This window comes from Lissotriton helveticus, chromosome 9 (genome assembly GCF_964261635.1).
Source record: "Lissotriton helveticus chromosome 9, aLisHel1.1, whole genome shotgun sequence".
In the NCBI taxonomy this organism is placed as follows: Eukaryota; Metazoa; Chordata; class Amphibia; order Caudata; family Salamandridae; genus Lissotriton; species Lissotriton helveticus.
Genome location: NC_136070.1, coordinates 482,118,276 through 482,137,276, shown reverse-complemented (window position 1 = coordinate 482,137,276; position 19,001 = coordinate 482,118,276). Strand labels below are relative to the sequence as shown.

General features: G+C 43.1%; 1 protein-coding gene across 2 annotated transcripts in view; it reads right to left on the bottom strand.

Annotated features, from left to right (window-relative positions):
* Positions 1-1,676: 1,676 nt before the first annotated feature.
* LOC144781452 (coiled-coil domain-containing protein 170-like) overlaps positions 1,677-19,001 on the bottom strand; it is a 782,697-nt gene continuing 765,372 nt past the window's right edge. For both annotated transcript variants that reach the window (XM_078660314.1, XM_078660315.1), the window contains 2 exons: positions 2,827-3,063; positions 1,677-2,362 (listed from right to left, as the gene is read on the bottom strand). In XM_078660314.1, the coding sequence (XP_078516440.1) occupies positions 2,132-2,362; positions 2,827-3,063 (468 nt within the window). In that variant the 3' untranslated portion in view covers positions 1,677-2,131. The remainder of the gene's footprint in view (positions 2,363-2,826; positions 3,064-19,001) is intronic.

Here is a 19,001-nt window from a genome sequence, read left to right as displayed (position 1 = left end):
TGTGGGAGCAGGGCAACTGCATCAAACAGAATATAGTATGGATGGTGAGTGGCCTAAATCGAATTTAGAAAAGCTACACCATTCCCATTAAAATAAAAATGTTATTTCATAAAAAATGTGTGTTTGAATAAAATAAAATATTTAATTTGTGTATTTGTTTGGCGAATGCTTGTTTCTGTACTTTTTACTTATTGGTTTGCAGTTCAACACATCGAAAATGTTTAGGCCAGGATCCCTTGCCTCCAATAATGCCTCAGTGGGGGGTCCATACATTCCAAACTAGAGTTAGTGGGGCTCCTGTGTTCCAGTAATGATTATGTGCGGGTCCACATAAGTCAAAAGATTAAGAACCACTGCTTTATACTAAATGAAGGCAACTACCTCCTGTACAAACATTTTTAACTGGTCAACGTGAGATCAAAGTTAGCTAGGTTTAATAACCTAAGGATTTGCATCTAGGACTGATAAGCGAAGGCGAATTATACCATGTCTATTGTAGCACCTCACGCAAGGCCCTTTCACAGCTTTGCCAGATATTTTATGCGCTAAACTAATTTCTAAAGTTCTATAAGAAAGTATGTTGCACAGAAAGATTTGTGTACCTCTTGAGCGATTCCACAAATTCCAAGAGGAGCACATATCTGCTAAGAGACAAGTCACACCAACATCTCTCCATATTCACTTTATTTTTTAAATGAGTACAGCACTCCAGGCCTGACTCGTGGCAAGGGATATAGGTGCTCGAGGACTGATGTATGTGTACCATCTTCAAGGAGGATATCAAGCATGTTTTGAGTCATAGTAAGAGGTTTTACTGCAATTGGGCAATAAGGTAAGTCAATACTAAGCATTAATGATGTCAAGTGCTGATTAACAATACCAATAACTGCAATCTATCCAGACAGTACAGTAAAACATTGATTATATTGCTGGTGACTGTAAGAGCTATAAGAGCTGTATTACATCATGCAAAACATAAAGGGATAGCCAGGCCAGATTTTGAATTTAGTAGTAATACCTAATTTGGAATGGAAATCCAACAGTGTAATTTCAGACATCAAACTGTATCTAAAGTGGATTCTATTCGGTATTTAACACTTCCTCCTGAAATCAGAGAATTGACCATTAGCACTTCACTCTAAGGGACCAATTATGATGCAGCCCGGTAAGGCTCCGACTGATGGTTGGAGCGTTTCTGGGCAGCTTTTCGGTTTACTTTCCAACCGCTGCATTACAATGTTGGCGGTCGGAAACTAAACCGGCCGGTCATCCAGCTGGCTACCAAAGGACTCAAGAAGCCCGGTCTTTCTGCCCTTGGGATTACGATGCATGGTTTCCGGCAGGGTTTTCAAGCCAGCCTTTCTGACATATAAGCCCTGTTGGAAAGCATGTGTGGGGGCCCCAGGCAGGGCCCCCTTGGGTGCTCAGCCCCTTGGTGGGGGCCGAGGGGGCACATCAAGGTGCTGCCACGGGGCGTAGGGATTAACACCACCTCCCATTTCCTTATGGGAGCATGTACTACGGCCGGTTTATGGCCGTTTTCATGCTACCATAGGGAAATGTCGGAATGCGACTGAACAGTGTTCGGTCGCATCCTAATCAGGAGTTCAGGACCGCCGACCAGAAGTCAGTCGATCTCAGTTCCAAGACGGTCACCCAACATCGTAATAGGCCCCTTTTTTTTAAGTTTCAAAAGATGAGTTTATTGAGTATACAGAAGAAAAACATCAATGTATCCTAAATTTTAACATCAGATAGTATAATGAGAAAGAATATCAATGATAGCATCCGGGCTCAACCTAAGATATATAATCATATTTATGGCTGCAAAATGAAAAACAAGGCTTAAGCGATATTAAACTTAGAACTGAGGCAGGCATAGCAGGATAAAATATCAAGAAATACAAGCACAGTATAACAGAGTTCATGGAGGCTTAACAACTTATTGCATGTAATCAGGCCCTGTGTTATTTACCCATTAAATCCCAACAGCAGAGATGGATACATTTGTTAGTGGTGTCCTGAAGGAGGGAACTTTATTTCTAATCAGGGTTTAAGATTTGCAGCTGGATGTTGGCTGTCAATCATTGCAACACTGGCGAGTAAGATCTTCAACACAGAGTGACCCATACTAAAATCTAGGCTTGCTTGACGTCGACACATATGATACATTGTGGTGTGGATTCTCAAAGCCAGTTCTTAAGCCATAGGGTAACTTAGATCTGTCATTGGAAGTAGTGTTAAGCGGTTCATGGGAACGAAGGAGCTTCTTGAGCTGTCCTATGATCTCGTGCTCCGGCACGGCCAACGTGTTAATGTTGAATCCCATCATCCTAGTAATGGTGTCTTTAAAGTCAACAAGCTGTGGTTTGAAAGGAGAAAAAAATAACAATTATTCCTCTATCCAGAGTGTTTTAACACCTTAGCAACCTCATAACATCATGTCCTTTTGTTATTAGACCATTCGCATTAGAAAAACCTTTCCACACCAAGCCGCCATTAGATGAAATACGCATGAATGCGCTCATGCCCAGTTTTCACAGGTATTGACAATACCTTATAATTAAATACCAGTTAATAATACAGTCCTGTCATCTTTCTGAAGAGATTTAAGCCTATTCTTCTCAAAGACAGTTCACAACTTCTATGGGACAAAAAAAAGTATTTTGGGGGATTTTTTTTAATAGTCTCTTAAAACTCCTCAAGGACCCGCCATGTTAGCAAAATTACAACTAATGGGCACCTCAATCACCAAAACCATTCAATCAGCCTCGCTGGAGTTGCTAAAAGATCCTAATGACTCACTTTAATAGAGAAGTGACTCACCTGCTTTTCTCTCCTCGCCACTTCCTCGAGAGCTCTCTTTGCAGTCTGCAGCTCATTAGTGACAGCTTCCAACATGTGCTGAGCCCTCGCCTTTTCTCCTCTCGTCTCCAGCTCGCTGTAGTCCAACTCGGTTTTCAAGCTGACCACTTTCTTAGCAGCTTTCTCTTTAATTCTTTCAAGTTTCTCCAAAGAAGTATTTAGCCCGTCGATAATTTTGTTCTGTTCGGTAGTTTTGTTCTAGGGGGGAAAGACAGTTTCCAGTGGTGTAAGGGTGGGCAGTTGTGGTTTACATCTAAGCCAAAAAAACACATATAAGTCTTGTATAACAATCATAAAGGCACGTTACCTCCTATATAGCTGTAAATGAAAAAGTTTATGAATGGGTTGCATTGTTTGATAGTGCCTTAATTTAAAAACAATATGACTTATGGAACAATTAACACTGAAACATAGTAAACGGATTTTACAAATATATTTTTTTCTGGGAAACAGCCAGAGTTTAAGCCTGCGTGCTTCCAATGCTCTTTCTCTTTACCATAAGATACTGATGTAAACATGGATGAGGCCCACGTGGTCCATCTGCTCTTTAAAATCAGGAAAACTTCACATCTGTGTTAGTCTAGTGCTTTGAAAAAGGTAAACATTGTGGTCCTTGCTAGGAAAAGGCAGTAAGTATACCATCCATGGTGAAGTTACCTTTTAACTGCTTTGTAAGTGGAGAAAACAGCTTAGCATTACATTGCTGGTGGTGGCAAATGCATTATTACTGCATACGTATGGCAATTGCATTATCTCCGGCAATTCCCATTACAGAGCAAAATACTACCCAAAAATATAGAAATTACTACACAAAATAAAATCCGCCCTTAGCTAGTCTAAAATTAAGTAACACCCATAGCCTACAGCCACAGTGTGAAATACGCATTATATGTGGTCATTAATCCTTTGCTTAGAATGAGACTGTGGTTCACGGGAAAGGTAGATGAAAGAAGTACGGCAATGACGACAGAAGTAAAATAACGTTATTTGGGGAGAACAGTGGGCTTGATGTATCAGGCGATTTTATGATCGGGAAGGTCAAATTTGGCGCTTTGGGACCGCAAAATGGCTTTTTTGAATGTGCCAAAACCATATTGCGATCCAGTAAGGTTGCCGAATCGGAATTTGGGTTTTAGAATAAATACAGAGGAGCTTATTTACAAGCCCCTTGCAACACTTTTGCGTCATTTTTAACCTGGGAACAGTGAAGTACGGGTGGCGCAAGGGGCTTGTAAATCTGCCCCAGAGTAGTTATTTGGAAGGGGTGTGTAAAAACGTCCCTTCCAAATACAGATTCTTTCATTTATTCATGTTTTGCGATCTGGTCGTGCAACATACATTTCAAAAGTGGTGGAAAGCACTGGGTTCCCAAGGGCCTCATTCCTCTTTAGGAATGTCGAAAAAAAATGTTTTAGGAACATGCTATTTTTTATAAAAGTATTCATTTTCTTTTTTAAATGTATCCTACTCTTTTAGGAAAACGGACTGCATAAAAACAAAATTGCTTTAATTAGAAGCAGTCACAGACATGGCGTTTGCTAACCCCAGCTAGCCTCCATGCCTGTGACTTTAACCAATCCTGAAGGGTCTCAATTTGCTACCCACCTCATTCATACTAATAAGATAGGTGGAATTGCAGTCCATTACAAATCAGTACTTTGTAAATCAAACTATTAAAACAGGGGTTGGTTCACGTGCATTCGCTAGAATTGGGTGTGCAAATTGCACCTGCTTCTACCAAACGCTTTTTAGTAGATTTCTGTTTAGAAATTTACAAGGTATCTGATACAATTTACGATTTGGGAATCTTAATACATCAGGCCCCATGTAGCAGCCCTAATTATTTCCCAATCCAATCGCAACTGCTGAGTGAAAATGATGACTCATGCACCACGTCATTATGATACAGTGGCATTTCATCACAATGTTGTCATACCGCTTCTTTCCAACCCTCTCAATTGTTCAACTCAAATTGTATAACCCCCATTACACCTCTATTAAACCTTTGAGAGTTCCTGTTTCCTTCAGGGCGATACAAACACGACGAAGTATGTTTCACTCACAGGTGTATTAGACACTCCATCATATGCTCAGAGTTTTGTTGAACACCCACTGTTCCTCAATGGACATTTTGTGACCACTTCGCTGCTGAAAATTTCCCCAAAAATGTTATTTCACTTCAGGCGCAGCCAGCACAGGTATGAGCGATGGAGTGGTGGAGCGGTGGTGTGGGGGAGTTGGCAGATGCCAGGATAGGTACAATTAAATAAAAAAAGGAATAAAACCACTAACATTGAGTTCACCACATTGCCAACTCGGCAATGTGGCAAGCGCAAGGTAAGTGGTTTTATTTATCTCTTTATTTAATTTTACCGACCCCATCGTCTGTCGACTTCTACCCCACCACCCACCTCACCGCTCCTATATTTGTTGGCCGCGCCTGTTTCATTTTCAGTGATAACATCCTTTAGCACAGGCTACGTACCTATTAAGTCTAACATTAATTCTATATACTGAACCTGCCCCCACCCTAATCTGGTTTGGGCACACCTAATGGCATGACTGGGGAAGGCATTTTTATTAAATTAGGTCTCAATATTTTCGAAGACTTATCTAGTGCTACTTGCTACATTAATCCTTAATTCTGCTTAGTTTTTAGGTCACAACACAAGGTGGCCTTCAATAATGAAATATATAAATACATAAATAAATAAATTATATATATATATATATATATATATATTATATATATATATATATATATATATATATATATATATATATATATGTATATTCACTGAAAAAACCATAGGTTATAGACCATATATAGTTAGGAATTAGCATTTAAAAAACCTTATTTTACTCACACAAAACCATTGAAATTCCATATATAGTTAGTTGCACTAACTATATATCGCGCACCCGCAATCCACTGCTGATCATGTCACATATTACATCATTCATGACATGGTCAGTGACATCACTGATGACATCACTGATGACATCTCAAATGACATCACTGATGACATCACTGATGACATCTCAAATGACATCACTGATGAGATCACTGATGACATCATCCAGTGACTGTATGTTTCTGTAAAGTTAAAATGTGTCTTACATATTGAAGAATGAGTGGAAGTATAAGTGTCTGGACAAAGGATTTAGTAGGTGCATGACTGAATGTATGAGTGAGTGATTAAATGTGTCTCACTGAGTGCATGGGTTAGTGACTAAAGTGTCTTAATTTGTGCATCATTATGTCTGTTGTTCTGTAAACTGCTGCATGTGTTGATCAGTAGCTATATGATTAACTATATGGGTTACTGATTGATTGTCCAAGTATTTGTATGGGAGACTGAGTGTGTGTGTGGCTGGCTGGGAGGTGTGTGACTCTGTGCAGATCAATGTGTACTTGTATCAATGATTGTATAACAAGGTAAGTATGTGTTAGTATATGTTTGAAAATGTAAGGTGCTCTATGTTTAACTGTATAGACAAGAAAATGGAAGTGTGATTGATTCTTTACAGGACTGACTAGGTGTGTGAGTAACTCCATGGATGAGTGGCAGAGTGTGAGTGTCTGTATAGGTGTATGAGTGCATATGATAGTGTTGTAAAGATGAGTGATTGTATGTATGAATGATTGTATGGGTGAATGAGTGAATGTGTGTGTAGACGTAGGAATCAGTGAGTACGTATGTAGTAACTAGTATTGGTGTGTCAATGGTTTCAAAAATTATACTCTGTATTTAACACTGGGTGAAACAGAGGTTATATTAAAATGTGAGGAGATGCATTGTATTGTCACATGAATGATATCATCAGTGATGTGGTCATTGATGTCAAATGAGATGTCATCAGTGATGTCATCAGTGATGTCATTTGAGATGTCATCAGTGATGTCATCAGTGATGTCACTGACCATGTCATGAATGATGTAATATGTGACATCATCAGCAGTGGATTGCGGGTGCGCGATATATAGTTAGTGCAACTAACTATATATGGAATTTCAATGGTTTTGTGTGAGTAAAATAAGGTTTTTTAAATGCTAATTCCTAACTATATATGGTCTATAACCTATGGTTTTTTCAGTGAATTTTCAAGGTTTTGTAAATGCTAATTCCTAACTATATATGGTCTATAACCTATGGTTTTTTCAGTGAATTTCAATGGTTTTTTAATAGCAAATATCTGATGATGTCACATATTACATCATTCATGACATGCTCAGTGACATCATCAGCAGAGGATTGCGGGTTTTTTGGCAACGTGCCTTATCCACGGTTTAATAACGCTGCCTTTTGCTTTATATAAGTTTTCAAATTGTATGAAATATATACCAATAGGTCGTTATGAACCTTTAGGTAGTGCTTTTCTTCATGAGGTCTGGTCGCTTCCATACACATACAGATGTTTCAAAGATGATCAAGAAGTTTATCTGAATGGAGAGGAATGCACTGAGACGCCAGATCATTCTTTAATGTGTAGGCACATACAGTTACACGGTTCATGCAACAAACACCGACCAAATATGGCTTGCGTGTTGCAAGGCACGCCAGTTCCTGCTATCATCCCCACGTTCAAGTTGTTGGAAAATGGTAGTTATTTGATGCTCAATAATGAAGATTGTTCTGGGTTAATTAAAAGTATTCCTTTTATCGTAACAGTAAGTGAACGGGTTATTTGCTGCAGAAATGTTCTATTTCCTCCCACACATGAACATAGAGAGTTTTCAATCTCGCCACAAATACCAACCTTGGGAGCAGATTTCAACGGCATGGCAAGAATAAGAGCTCTTTTGTCTCAGAGAGAGGTGGCCTTGAGTTCGGCCCGTGAAACTTTCGTGCTTCACATAGCGAACACCCGTACAGAGGTGCAGACCCTTTTCAATTCAGATTTGCCTTTCCATTTCAGCACGATGGTTCGGACTATCTCTAACGCGTCCTCCACAAAGGGCCTGGCGCACTTTTTTAAAGTTGTTACCAGTGGTCTCGTGACTTCATTTGAGAAAATCTTTGGAGTCATCCCTGCTTTCTTTCATTCTAGTTTTTTCCACTCTGCTTCGTGGATTGCCATTTTTACTTGCATTACCAGCGGACGCTCTTGTGCTTTTTTACATTTTTAAATATGGATGTCCCTCCTGTGCAACCTCCCGCCCTGCAGCTGCTGACACTGTTCCGCAATCGCATGCTAGAATATTATGGCACAATGCCGTTGGCGATATTAAGCACGGCATATGGATTATCTTTTCGATTCTCCTACTTCACCTGTGTCCAGCCTGTATTTCACTGCCTGACCTGTGATTTCGATTGGGCCATTGATTTGTGTCTCTGCGGACCGGTTTCTCCTGACGTCGACTTTAATCAGCTGATGACTCCTATCATTACTCACGAGTTGGTTTGTCCTGGCGAAAGGATTATGGCTGTGGCATTGATGCATGGACTAATTGGTCCCTGGAATTTACTGGCGGCAACACAGTCTTTCTTGGAACAGAGCTTTCTTGAAAACCCACCGAGCTGTCCTCTGATGGTGATAGAGGATCCGGTGCTGGGAGAGCACGTATGTTCTTTTCCGCTTTTAAATTGGATGGCTGAACTGTTTTCGGATGAAGACGGTGACTTCCTATTGGAGGCTGTTGCAGCTTATTTTGCATACACAGTTATGTCATAGACCTTTTTCATGTTTGATATGCTGAGTACTAGCATTTCATTGACAATTCATTGACTTATTTGTCAAGTTTTTATTATTTACCTTGCCTATTGGCTTAAGACTCGATAAAGTACTTGGCTGTTTTATTTTTCTTTAGCATTAAATTTTCCTAGTTTTTAATGCTTTACCTTGCGGACCGTCCACATATAAACTTGCAATCTGCTCTCATGAGATGGCACTTCTATTATCTTATTCAGTTCGTTTCCGGATCATGGGGAGGTGTCATCTAGGTCCTGGATATCTTTACACCGTGTTAAGTTAGCATGGGCTCATTACCGGTTTAAACGCCATTTTTCCTTGTTTGCAACTTCTGCACACGACACTTAGTTGTTGCTTTAGCTTTCAACCTAGTAGTTCATCGTGGTTTACATGAGAATAATATGTTATTGCTCTACTATCTGCTTTGCTTGTTAAACTATATCTGTACAGCGAGTGCTAAAGTTTCAAGAACAACACGATACAGAATTGTTATGAGGTCTGATCTCCACGACTTCCTACTCATGACATAAGTGCAACTTCTGCCAATTCTGGGCATGAGGCGGGTTTTAAATTGCTTTGCCGAACACACATACACAACACTTGATGCGGTTCACATGAAGAGAGAGCTGGTGTATGCTGATGTGATTCCTTCAAATCTAAGACACTAAAGTATGGGCACGCCCTAAACCAACACAAAGAGACCTTCTTAGCAAATAATATAATATGTGTATTAGGGAGGGTGAGATATAAGCAGCCGCGGGCCGTGGAGGGAGTTACGGTGAGGCAGGGAGGCGGGGAGGGGGAGAAGCAGGGTGGAGCCCTCTCCACCCTGCCCCTCCCCCTCCCCGCCTCCCTGCCCCACCGTAACTCCCTCCACGGCCCGCGGCTGCTTATAAGTGTTGCTAACTCTTATTCATTTACAGCATGTTAACATACTGTCACCATTCGCTTTTTATGTACTAGTAACTATGCTGGTAATTTTGCTACTGATAATATGTGTACTTGTATTATCTAAGATACTACGCCTGAGAAGACGGCATTAGTAAATAAACATTTCAAATACACATGTGTTCTTCTTAACTCCATGTTCTGGTTTCTAAGAAATATATAACGACCGACTGTTCATGAGTTCCACGTATCCTGAGGTACTATAAGTTCATATTCTGGATTGTCTAAACATTGAGAGTTTGTTATATCCAATGTGACACTGTACCTAGCTTGCTAAGGGGTTTTTGATTACTAAGGTGAGTTTTGGGACACCCTAATTCGCCGAGGTTCCAATCCTCTGTCCACAGTTCTGTGTGAGAACAGAAACCCTGCGACAGGGGCACCCCCGACCCTTGCTGGAGCTTCATCACACTTGCGATACAACTCCAGCAATGCGCCACCTTTACGGCACAGATACATCACGCATCTGTGCTGTTTTTGCCCCATGATGCGCCGCATTGTAAATGCAGCACACCATAGGTGACGGAACAGCGGCACAGAATGACTAACACATCCCTGGTGATGTGCCAGTCATCATAAATCTATCCCTATGCTTCTTATCTTGTTAGAGATGAACCGCCATATGTATCATCAAAGTTTTTTGCATTTCCTAAATAGCGAACTTTAAGGAATAAATAGCGATTCTTTACCATTCCTAGTTTGCGATGAGCTATTTGCTAATTACAAATTACCCATTCATTTCCTTCATTTCCATAGGGCGGTTGGACTCACTTTTAGCTCGAACGGCTGAATGGATTTCCACGAAACTTGGCAAAATTGTAGGGACTGGTAGCCCGATGTGCCTTTGCTATGTCTCAAGATATTTGCTCCAGTGGTTTTTACGAAAATTAACTTTGAAAAATATATATTGGGCTACATTGGCCTATATATATGTTGGAGCCCAAATGTAGCCCAATGTAGCCCAATGAAGCCCAATGAAGCCCAATGTAGCCCAATGTAGCCCAAAGATGGCCGCCAGAGACGAAAAAAAACAAATGTAGCCCAAATATCAGCCAGATGTAGCCCAACTATAGCCCAGTGACAGAATGACCAATCAGCTTCGCAAACCTCCGTTACGCGAAGCGGAGCGCTGTTACAGATATATATCTTTTTTTGAACGTTAATTTCTCAAAATCCACTGGAGCACATATATTGAGACCTAGCAAAGGCACATCGGGCTACCAGTCCCTAATATTTTGCCAAGTTTCGTGCAAATCCATTCAGCCGTTCGATTATTATTATTATTTTTTTTTTTGCCCCGCGGGGCCCTTTTAAAACCTCCACATCAAACGTAGGGGGTCAGCGAGGATCTACTATTCCCCCTTATGGTCATTTGCCCCTTCGCTTTGGCCTCCTCTTGTCTCTCGATCCTACCGAGAGACAAGATGGCGGCCGCTACGGACTGTTTGGAATGTTGACAGACGCCGGAGAACCAATCAGCTTCGCTTCACAAAGCTCCGTTGCGCGAAAAGTACGCGTCCTGGAGCGCTGCCCGGTCCGCTGTTACAGATATATATCTTTTTTTAAACGTTAATTTCTCAAAATCCACTGTAGCACATATATTGAGACCTACAAAAGGCACATCGGGCTACCAGTCCCTACAATTTTGCCAAGTTTCGTGCAAATCCATTCAGCCGTTCGGGCTAAAAGTGAGGCCAACCGCCCTATGGAAAACTCAATGTTAAAAACATGTTTTGGGACCCCCCTTTTTTCTCGGCCCCCCCTTGATGAACCCCCCCCAAATTTTCAAGGACTGCTCCGAAACAAAATGTGCCATTTTCCTGAAAATTTCAGCCAATTCCGTCCACAAACGCCAAAGTTATTAGACATAGAATTTTCAAAAATCCCATAGAGAAAAAATCCTAACTATATATACCTACTGGCGACCGCCAGTAGGTAATATATATATATATATATATATATATACGTCCAGCCGCGGAGTATGCACCACCCCTTCATCCTTGGGGGTCACGGAAGTGAAACAGCAGCCGTACACGGGATCGAGGACGGACCCACTTGCGGGGTCCATTCAGGACTTGATTATGTGCTTTCCGCACCACACCTCCCATAATACACAGTCTTATTTGAGCCTCCCATTTGTGGGTGTGTCATATGGAAAATGGAGAAGTGGGTTAGCGGTTGCGCGCACCGCTTCCATTAAAGCCCCTGAAGAGAAGCATATGGAGCTTCGAAACGCGTCGGGCAGATCCATTACGGAGTGGCATCTACAAGCGGATCTCCGTCCTCACCTACACATAAATCAAGCTGCTGCTCGTGAGCTACTCAAAGGTGGACAACCTTGGAGCGACAATATATATATATATATATATATATATATATCCAAAACTAGTTTGCCTGGAAGAAAGAGGGGCCCACGAGCAAGGTAAAGGTTTCAGCATTTAATTCTTTGTCAGGAGTGCAGCTTGCGAAATGGATGCAAAAACAGCAAATTCAATGAAAAGTCAGCCTGAGGCGTTTCGTATTGCTACTTGTTCAGAGGCACTGACTCGAGCTTCAAGGCAGGCATTATTTAGGCAAAACTACGGCACAAGTACCCGCCCAGGTGGGAGTTGCCGTTCGCAGGGCTTCATGGTACCTGTAGTGTAATGTCCTGTCCTCCTTCAGTGAGTGGTCTGCCTTGGAGCACACTGTTAATGAAGAGGTGAGACCACAGTGGGGTATGCAGAGTCACATCACAACTCCACAGCTGTCAATTATCCCCAACAAAGGCTCTTTGTTCCCAAATCGGTGGAGTTGTAGGCATCTCCGTGGGGGGCTGAAACAGCCTCAGGGCTGACCTCGGCGGCTCAGGCACGCCGCTGAAATATCCAAAACTAGTTTGCCTGGAAGAAAGAGGGGCCCACAAACAAGGTAAAGGTTTCAGCATTTAATTCTTTGTCAGGAGCGCAGCTTGCGAATTGGATGCAAAAACAGCAAATTCAATGAAAAGTCAGCCTGACGCGTTTCGGAATGCTACTTCTTCAGAGGCACTGACTCGAGCTTCAAGGCAGGCATTATTTAGGCAAAACCACGGCACAAGTACCCGCCCAGGTGGACGTTGCCGGTCGCAGGGCTTCATGGTACCTGTAGTGTAATGTCCTGTCCTCCTTCAGTGAGTGGTCTGCCTTGGAGCACACTGTTAATGAAGAGGTGAGACCGCAGTGGGGTATGCAGAGTCACATCACAACTCCACAGCTGTCCATTATCCCCAACAAAGGCTCCTTGTTCCCAAATCGGTGGCGTTGTTAGGCGTCTCCGTGGGGGGCTGAAACAGCCCCAGGGCTGACCTCCATGGCTCAGGCACGCCGCTGGGCGGGTACTTGTGCCGTGATTTTGCCTAAATAATGCCTGCCTTGAAGCTCGAGTCAGTGAGGTCGCGCCGGACTTTCGTGTACTAACCGCGATGGGCTCCCTCGGTGGTACGGAGAGCGCTAGGCTCAATCCTCCCTTCACCTCGGCGAAATTGGGCCATGCAACGCCCTACCGAGTCCGGGCCGCCGTGCCGCTCCAAAGGCTGAAAAGAAAAAGTTTGGACTGGTGTACTGGGATCCCTTGACAACAACGACACCTCGAAACCTTGCTGCCTAGGAAAAATAGCACCAGCTGACCTCCTCCTTACCCTACTAAAATGCACAGCCCTACCTGCACCTGTCCACTGGGCAGAACCACCTACTTCCTCACCATCGCTCCAATCTAGCATGGCTGTCACCACAGCCGAAGCTGGACCCCAACTTTTTGCTCCTTCTACTGCCCCTGTCCTCGCTACTTGTGACACACCCCTACCTTTATCTGCCTCCGCCTTATCTATGCAGTGCCCACCAGACTGGCATACAACTTACTCATCCGCAAACTGTCAGACCCCGAAAGAAAAGAATCTAAACCTTGCCAATCCTGTATACCACTAACTAGCGCCAAATCTCTACCGCTCGGGGGGCAAGAGCTGGGAACAAATTCCACCACATTCTCATTCAATGATGATGACCATGACCCAGGTGGCCCCACTCTGAATGCCTCACACACCCCAGGCCGTCCTACACTAGACAAAGAAAAACCCCTCAAAGAAGAGCTCCCTTCCCCAACCTGAGCCCATTCCTCATCACCTCTCGTGCTCCCAACTGCTGATAAAGAGACACCTTTTGCAGAGCCAGGAGTAGAAAACAGTAAAGGACTGCCTAAATTCCCTTCCTCAGTATCCTGGATAGCCCCCTCACCAGCAAAGGAAAAAACTTGTCCACCCTGAAGCTCCCACACTTCAAACCCCCCCACACCACCTGGCTCCATTCTGCCAAAACCTTCTTCACCCACAAACTGTGTCTCCGCTACCTGCTGCTCCACAGGGGTTAACAGAACCCCACAAGGGTCCTCACTCGCTATCCATGTGCCCCGACCATCACCAATGTGCACTGAGCCCCTACGCGCACCGCGCAATGAGACGACCTCTCTCGGCACGAATTGACGGTCGCCAGCAGGGTCGGAAACGGAGCGCTTCTTGCCCGCTTTCCGACCCCCCCGCTTACCGCCAGCCCTCGCAGAAGCCTCCACAGTAGGGTCAAAAACCGTCGGGCGAGATGCTAACGCCTCCCACCCAGCTGCCGCCACTGCAAAAATGCCCTCCGCCTCCACTACTCCCAACGGAAGGTCGCGCGACACACTAAGAGCCTCCCCGCCCCCTGCACCAACACGCGCTGCCTCAGAAGGGGCCGGCTTCCGAGTACGGGACCGTCCCCGTTCGCTTACCTGATGCGCCCTGCGCTTCCATGGCGATGAGCAAGCCGCCATGGCCGCCGCAACACCGGCAGAGGCCTGGCGCTGAGGATGCGCCGCCCCCCGCCGACAAGCAAATCCATTCTTCTGGCCTCTGACAACAAACGCATAGCCTCCAACACCCGATGATCCTCCATCGCAAATTGAAGCAATTAAAAACCTAAACGCTAAAGGAATAATATGCCTCAAAACAATTACACTAGAATACCACAAAAAATTAGCTATCTAACCTCCCAGCCACCAGGTCACCAAACCTAAAATGGTGGCTGGGAGGCGGGGACAATGGGCTTTATGTATTGGGCTCCAAAAACCTACTAGGAAGGAGCCCAAAAAGAAACTACCAAAGGGTCCACTAAAAACCCCCTCCCCCACACAGCCCTCCCAAATCGGCCGGGTGGGGAACCTCCCTACGGTCGGCTACCCCCCCCAAGCCCTCCAAGAATTAAATGCTAAAACCTTTACCTTGCTCGTGGGCCCCTCTTTCTTCCAGGCAAACTAGTTTTGGATATTTCAGCGGCGTGCCTGAGCCACGGAGGTCAGCCCTGGGGCTGTTTCAGCCCCCCACGGAGACGCCTAATAACGCCACCGATTTGGGAGCAAGGAGCACTTGTTGGGGATAATGGACAGCTGCGGAGTTGTGATGTGACTCTGCATATCCCACTGTGGTCTCACCTCTTCATCAACAGTATGCTCCAAGGCAGATCTCTGACTGAAGGAGGACAGGACATTACACTACAGGTACCATGAAGCCCTGCGACCGGCAACGCCCACCTGGGCGGGTACTTGTGCCGTGGTTTTGCCTAAATAATGGCTGCCTTGAAGTTCTAGTCAGTGCCCCTGAAGAAGTAGCAATACGAAACGCGTCAGGCTGACTTTTCATTGAATTTGCTGTTTTTGCATCCATTTCGCAAGGTGCGCTCCTGACAAAGAATTAAATGTTGAAACCTTTACCTTGCTAGTGGGCCCCTCTTTCTTCCAGGCAAATTAGTTTTGTTGGATATATATATATATATATATATATATATACATATATATATATATATATATATATATATATATATATATATATATATATATATATATATATATATATATATATATATATATATATATATATATATATGTTCATATTCCACAGAGATTTTCGCCGATTCAAGGCAAAAAAGACGAGCCACACCAGGTCTGCAGGTAAAGGTTCCACAGGTTTATTCAGGCAAACAGTTACGAGGCATTGGGATCTCGGCTGAGAATCACTTTGTGTTGTGCCCAATCCAGATTACGTTTGGGAATGTTCTGTATATAGCAGTAATGTTAGATTTAATCAGTACGTAGCCTGTGCTAAAGAATGTTATCACCCAAAGTGAAATACACATTTTGGGCCATTTTCAGCAGTGAAGCTGTCACAAAATGTCCGTTGAGTAACAGTGGAGGTTCAACAAAACTCTGAGCATATGAGTATCCTATATATATATAGATTACCCAGTGGCGGTCACTCTTGGGTGCTTATCGTTAGGATTGTGTTTCCATAGGAAATGCTATTTTAGTGCTATGAATAACTTTGGTGCCATTTGAAGAACTTTCTTTTTCCCGAGATTGCGCATGGAAAATTTTGGGGTGATCCGTCAAGCAGGGGACAAGAAAAAAGGGGGTGCTTGCATGACATGGACTGATGCAGTCCATGTCATGCAAGTACTGGTGCCCATGAAATGTCCCCCGTGTGCATCCACATGATGTGAGTAACCAGGGGGCCTGTAGGGCCTCATTTGTTTCCTCACTGCCACACTTTTCATGGTGGTCGCACCGCCATGAAAAGTGTACCACCACCAGGGATCTCTGATCAGTGGCGATTGCAGTGGTGTCATGGTGGCCCAACCACCCTTGTCCTAATTGGGCAGGTCGGAGGATTGCCACCGCCGTGCCCAGGTGAGTTTGGCAGCCCATGCACCGCCAGACTTGTAATAAGCCCAGAAGTATTTTGGAGGGTCTCACAATAACCCTACCAGACACTTGCAGGAGATTCAGGAGAGGAAGCACACCCTAAGAAAGAATTCTGATTCATACATATGGATTTCTTTATTTGGAAGAAGAAAATTCCATCCTTTTTGCTTTATTTCACCATTGGACTTTGGTGAGAGTAGACATATTTGTCTTGCTCGCCTATCCTGTTTCCCTTTTAGTTGAAAGATGTCTTCATCAGATTCAGATGACCACCCTGGGGCTGCTGCACCAGCTCAGCCATCACAGCCACCCAAGGAATCCTTGATGTGGCAATTCTTTGAAATGAGGCCATTATGGAACAATTAACACTGAAACATAGTAAACGGATTTTACAAATATTTTTTTTTCTGGGAAACAGCCAGAGTTTAAGCCTGCGTGCTTCCAATGCTCTTTCTCTTTACCATAAGATACTGATGTAAACATGGATGAGGCCCACGTGGTCCATCTCCTCTTTAAAATCAGGAAAACTTCACATCTGTGTTAGTCTAGTGCTTTGAAAAAGGTAAACATTGTGGTCCTTGCTAGGAAAAGGCAGTAAGTATACCATCCATGGGAAGTTACCTTTTAACTGCTTTGTAAGTGGAGAAAACAGCTTAGCATTACATTGCTGGTGGTGGCAAATGCATTATTACTGCATACGTATGGCAATTGCATTATCTCCGGCAATTCCCATTACAGAGCAAAATACTACCCAAAAATATTGAAATTACTACACAAAATAAAATCCGCCCTTAGCTAGTCTAAAATTAAGTAACACCCATAGCCTACAGCCACAGTGTGAAATACGCATTATATGTGGTCATTAATCCTTTGCTTAGAATGAGACTGTGGTTCACGGGAAAGGTAGATGAAAGAAGTACGGCAATGACGACAGAAGTAAAATAACGTTATTTGGGGAGAACAGTGGGCTTGATGTATCAGGCGATTTTATGATCGGGAAGGTCAAATTTGGCGCTTTGGGACCGCAAAATGGCTTTTTTGAATGTGCCAAAACCATATTGCGATCCAGTAAGGTTGCCGAATCGGAATTTGGGTTTTAGAATAAATACAGAGGAGCTTATTTACAAGCCCCTTGCAACACTTTTGCGTCATTTTTAACCTGGGAACAGTGAAGTACGGGTGGCGCAAGGGGCTTGTAAATCTGCCCCAGAGTAGTTATTTGGAAGGGGTGTGTAAAAACGTCCCTTCCAAATACAGATTCTTTCATTTATTCATGTTTTGCGATCTGGTCGTGCAACATACATTTCAAAAGTGGTGGAAAGCACTGGGTTCCCAAGGGCCTCATTCCTCTTTAGGAATGTCGAAAAAAAATGTTTTAGGAACATGCTATTTTTTATAAAAGTATTCATTTTCTTTTTTAAATGTATCCCACTCTTTTAGGAAAACGGACTGCATAAAAACAAAATTGCTTTAATTAGAAGCAGTCACAGACATGGCGTTTGCTAACCCCAGCTAGCCTCCATGCCTGTGACTTTAACCAAGCCTGAAGGGTCTCAATTTGCTACCCACCTCATTCATACTAATAAGATAGGTGGAATTGCAGTCCATTACAAATCAGTACTTTGTAAATCAAACTATTAAAACAGGGGTTGGTTCACGTGCATTCGCTAGAATTGGGTGTGCAAATTGCACCTGCTTCTACCAAACGCTTTTTAGTAGATTTCTGTTTAGAAATTTACAAGGTATCTGATACAATTTACGATTTGGGAATCTTAATACATCAGGCCCCATGTAGCAGCCCTAATTATTTCCCAATCCAATCGCAACTGCTGAGTGAAAATGATGACTCATGCACCACGTCATTATGATACAGTGGCATTTCATCACAATGTTGTCATACCGCTTCTTTCCAACCCTCTCAATTGTTCAACTCAAATTGTATAACCCCCATTACACCTCTATTAAACCTTTGAGAGGTCCTGTTTCCTTCAGGGCGATACAAACACGACGAAGTATGTTTCACTCACAGGTGTATTAGACACTCCATCATATGCTCAGAGTTTTGTTGAACACCCACTGTTCCTCAATGGACATTTTGTGACCACTTCGCTGCTGAAAATGTCCCCAAAAATGTTATTTCACTTCAGGCGCAGCCAGCACAGGTATGAGCGATGGAGTGGTGGAGCGGTGGTGTGGGGGAGTTGACAGATGCCAGGATAGGTACAATTAAATAAAAAAAGGAATAAAACCACTAACATTGCGTTCACCACATTGCCAACTCGGCAATGTGGCAAGCGCAAGGTAAGTGGTTTTATTTATCTCTTTATTTAATTTTACCGACCCCATCGTCTGTCGACTTCTACCCCACCACCCACCTCACCGCTCCTATATTTGTTGGCCGCGCCTGTTTCATTTTCAGTGATAACATCCTTTAGCACAGGCTACGTACCTATTAAGTCTAACATTAATTCTATATACTGAACCTGCCCCCACCCTAATCTGGTTTGGGCACACCTAATGGCATGGCTGGGGAAGGCATTTTTATTAAATTAGGTCTCAATATTTTCGAAGACTTATCTAGTGCTACTTGCTACATTAATCCTTAATTCTGCTTAGTTTTTAGGTCACAACACAAGGTGGCCTTCAATAATGAAATATATAAATACATAAATAAATAAATTATATATATATATATATATATATATATATATATATATATTATTATATATATATATATATATATATATATATAT